The sequence below is a fragment of the Lontra canadensis genome, unplaced genomic scaffold (assembly GCF_010015895.1).
Source record: "Lontra canadensis isolate GAN:19392208 unplaced genomic scaffold, GSC_riverotter_1.0 scaffold176, whole genome shotgun sequence".
Classification (NCBI taxonomy): Eukaryota; Metazoa; Chordata; class Mammalia; order Carnivora; family Mustelidae; genus Lontra; species Lontra canadensis.
In genome coordinates this window covers 1536241-1540456 of record NW_022631170.1, presented here as the reverse complement: position 1 = coordinate 1540456, position 4216 = coordinate 1536241, and the positions used below count along the sequence as shown (strand labels likewise).

The window sequence follows — 4216 nt, the reverse complement described above, 5'->3', positions numbered from 1 at the left end:
AGTGGTGCCACTTCCATTGGAACCTTTTGAATCCTGGACCTATGAATCTTGTCTATAGAAGAAATAGCACCATGTACTAGATGCATGGTGCTATTACTTATATAGAACATACAGAACATATATAACCTTTATTTATGATCTTTATTTTTCAAACAAAAAGACTAGAAAGACACTAATTAGCAGAAACAAAATATTTTTATCGTAACTTCTTCAACTGGACACAATTTACTTCATCCTTCATTGATTCAATTTAATTGTTTAGTGTGAAAAATATCATTAATTAATAAAACAATTTTTTTGAAACACTTTTCATTGCCTCTTTTACATCTTTGTTCCTTAAACTGTAGATGATGGGATTCAGCATGGGAGTCACAATGCTGTAAAATATTGATACTATCATGTCATGGTCCAGAGCATAGCTGGAACTCGGTCTCACATACATGAAGAGGATGGTTCCATGGTATACCGACACTCCGGTTAAGTGAGAACCACACGTAGAAAAGACTTTCCGCCTCCCCTCAGCAGAATGCATCCTCAGAATGGCCAACAGAATGAAACCATAGGAGATCAGAACAATCATGATAGTGACTATCTCAATAGCGCCCACAAAGTAGAAGAGCAGCAGCTGGTTGGTGTGGGTGTCAGAACACGAAATGGCAAGTAGTGGAGGGATGTCACAAAAGACGTGTCTAATTTCATTGGATGCACAGAAGGACAGGCTGAACGTGGCCACCGTGTGTACAGAAGCATGCAAAATGCCACCAACGTAGGAAGCAACGATGAGTGGCACGTAGACTCTGGGTGACATGCTCACGGAATAGAGGAGAGGGTTGTAGATTGCCACGTAGCGATCATAAGCCATGGCAGCCAAGAGGAAGCATTCTGTGGTCCCAAAAGTAACAGCAAGAAGCATCTGGGCTGCACATCCAGGGACTGAAATGACTTTATCCTTTGACATAAAATCTACTAACATATTTGGGGTAATTACTGAGGAAAAACAGGCATCCACAGACGATAACACACTCAGAAAATAGTACATGGGGTTGTGGAACCGGGAATCCCCAATGACCAATAAAACTAAAAGCAAGTTTCCCATCATAGTAAAGAGATAGATTGCTAGAAACAGGAAGAACAAGATTATCTGTAGCTCAGGCTTCTCTGTGAAGCCCTTCAGTACAAATATGTTGACTTCAGTGACATTCTTCATGTTGGTACCTCATGGAACAAACTTGAAGATATTAATAAATTCATAATTCATATTAATATGACAAGTCAAGAAAAGTGAACTCTGTCTCATATTTATTTTATGGCAATGCATAATTTCCCAGCAGCTGATCAGAAGACAGTGACAAGATGGTGGGTCAAAGGTTGATGCCACTCACTGCAGAATTAAATGGAAGATTTGAGTTTTTACTCACTGGCTCAACTTATGTCATTTTTAAAACTATGAGATCAAATGTTTAATTTACCACTGAATTCTATTAGCTACTTTCCTTTTAAATCACATTAAAACACAAAATGAACAGGTAAGTATGTTTTTCTTATAACATCCAAACACAAGATAGTATATCAGTGAACACAACATTGTAATTCACACCAGAATTCTAAACCTGTCAGAAATTCTGTAAAATTGCTACAAGCTACTCATCTGCAGAATTATGGCAAAATTCAATCCCAGGTCTCCTTCAGAGAGCATGCACTTTTCACTTTTTTTCATTGATTCTTATTATACCATAGCTTCATTCTGCAATTGACTTCCCTCCCCAGCACCTCCACTGAAATTATAAAAAAAAAACAAAACACTATTTTTTATGTGTTTGAATATTTTTAAGTCATTAAGACTAGAGAAACATGAACTAAGGAGTAATCGGAAGTGGCTTCTACCATACATGGCTAGCAAAATAATCTTAAAAGAATTATTATTTTCCTTATTATATCAACATATAAGGCCCCTGAGAGGTGAATAAGTCAAATGTTTTCGGGCTCTCTTTTGATAAATTTTATCTTATTTTCACTTTGAACTGGTCTGTCTTCTGATATGAGGAAAATGAACACACACATCTACTTGGAGCCTTCTTATTACTTTTACAAACAGAAATTTATTATTTCCCATTACCTTTGTTTTATTCCAGGAAGTGTTGTTTTCCAGTTCTTAGACAGACTCTGCATAAATCTAGTTTGTAATGAATGCACTCTATTCACCTATAGAACAGGCAATGAGGCTTTAGTATGGGGGATTTCATAGTATATTTAACTTTGTTGTTTTAGGTTTCACATCTTAAATATGCAACAAATTATCTGAAAATTTCTCTTACCCACAGAATAGCAAAGGCAGGTTTAGGTACATTATGAATATGGTTCATTTAGATTGCTTATATCCACTTACTCAGCTGTTTATAAACCCCACAGGAGATGCCCATACAGGAATATGCCCCAATTATCTTTGGTGCAAAATAACAACACAAGAATTTACTCAGTAATGAAAAAGTAAGAGGTCTGGAGTAATGTACCACATGTTAATGTTTTATAAAATAAATAGTTATTCGATCCCTGGTTTAAAATAATGACTTAAATATGTATATGTTGATACTAGATAAGAAATCTTTAGCTCGGAGACATACTTTTATATAATAGCTCTGATACTTGGTTAGAACTAACTTCTCTGAGAACTGATTTCCTCCTTTTGGCAATAGGAGCCATTTTATTAGAGTCAATCAAATGTATTACACTTTTACTCTGTTCAAATTATAAAGCATGTGGTTTTAATATATCCATCTAAAGGTATACATTTTGAGCTTATTGGAAGATTATTATTCAAGGTAATAGGAAAAGTCCAAAAATCCCATAGAAATGTGGAGGAGACATTAAAAGTTTAAAGCTCTGTGGGACTTGGTAAATCATGTAGCTTTGTGAATCCTAAATGCTAATCTAGCATTTAATCAGATTAAATAAAAATATCTATTGATTGGTTGAAAAACAAATATATACATATGCAATTCACACACACACACACACACACACACACACACACAGAACTAGGATCAAAATAGAAATATTTAACATATGTAGACCTATGTCTACAGAGATGCCAGGTAGAATTTTTATTTTTCTTTTAATTTTTTGGATAGTCCCTGCTTTTACCCAAGCTTCATCACTGACAGGAAGGATCCATGAGAGACTGAAAAAGATCTCAGAAACATGCAGCATATACTCCCTTTGAAAAGGATAGGTCTTCACCTAGAAAAAGAAAATGCTGAGAAGCTTGTCAACTAGATAGAGCAAATACACTAGGAAGGAAAGTTTCAATAAGGGAGGGATCATGTGATCATGACTTGAGCTAAAATCAAGAATCAGACACTCAACTTACTGAAGCACCCAGGCATCCCAGCTTGATGAATTTTTTAATTAAACATATCCCTGTAAACAAGCCCAGGAAGTAGAACATGGCCAGAACCCAAGGAGCCTCTCATATCTTTCAGTCACTATTTTCCCAGCAAGGATAACCATAGGATGAAACAAAGTCTAACTTATGGTAATAGTTCATTTTTTTTTAAAGTTGGGGTTATTGTTTTTTTGATATAAATACAGAATATCTGCCATTTATATGTGCCAGTTACATGGATGTCCATAAAGACATACATCTGTGTAACAATAATTGTGTTATGGGTGATAAAATATTCTCTATTGTAGAATTATAGAATTCCCTTGTTAATTTCTGCAAATTTTTTTTTTTTTAGTTTTAACTAGGACTGCATTGCATATATAGATCACTTAGGATTACATTTATTAGTAGGTCCTTGATTTATAATTCAGCTCTATCCATATCAGCTAGCTTGCTTGCTTGCTTGCTTGCTTTCTTTCTTTCTTTCTTTCTTTCTTTCTTCTTTCTTTCTTTCCTTTCTCCTTTCATAAATTCAAATTCCATGACCAACATTCCCTGTCTACTAATTTAGACTCCCTAGGTGTTGAGCTTAGGCATTCATGTATTTTCAACAAATTTTTGAATAATTTATTTAAGTACATAACCCAGGAACTAGTTTATAGGTGAGTATATAAGGTACCCAAGACCCTGATCAACACAGAAGTTTGACCTTTATCTCTGCCAGATATCTAATATTCTGTTTTATTACATAGAATATTAAACTTATCTGTCTACTGTCCCAACAATAAACTTTCTGCTTTCAATACTTCCTGTTATGTATGCATATCCCTTCTC

The 4216-nt window shown here is 34.9% G+C and overlaps 1 protein-coding gene across 1 annotated transcript; it reads right to left on the bottom strand.

Moving 5' to 3' along the window:
* Nucleotides 1-280: 280 nt before the first annotated feature.
* LOC116860437 (olfactory receptor 5T2-like) lies at nucleotides 281-1261 on the bottom strand. The gene has a single exon (XM_032846493.1). It carries the CDS (start codon nucleotides 1205-1207, stop codon nucleotides 281-283), a length of 927 nt encoding a protein of 308 aa, XP_032702384.1. The 5' UTR covers nucleotides 1208-1261.
* Between the last annotated feature and the right edge of the window lie 2955 nt (nucleotides 1262-4216).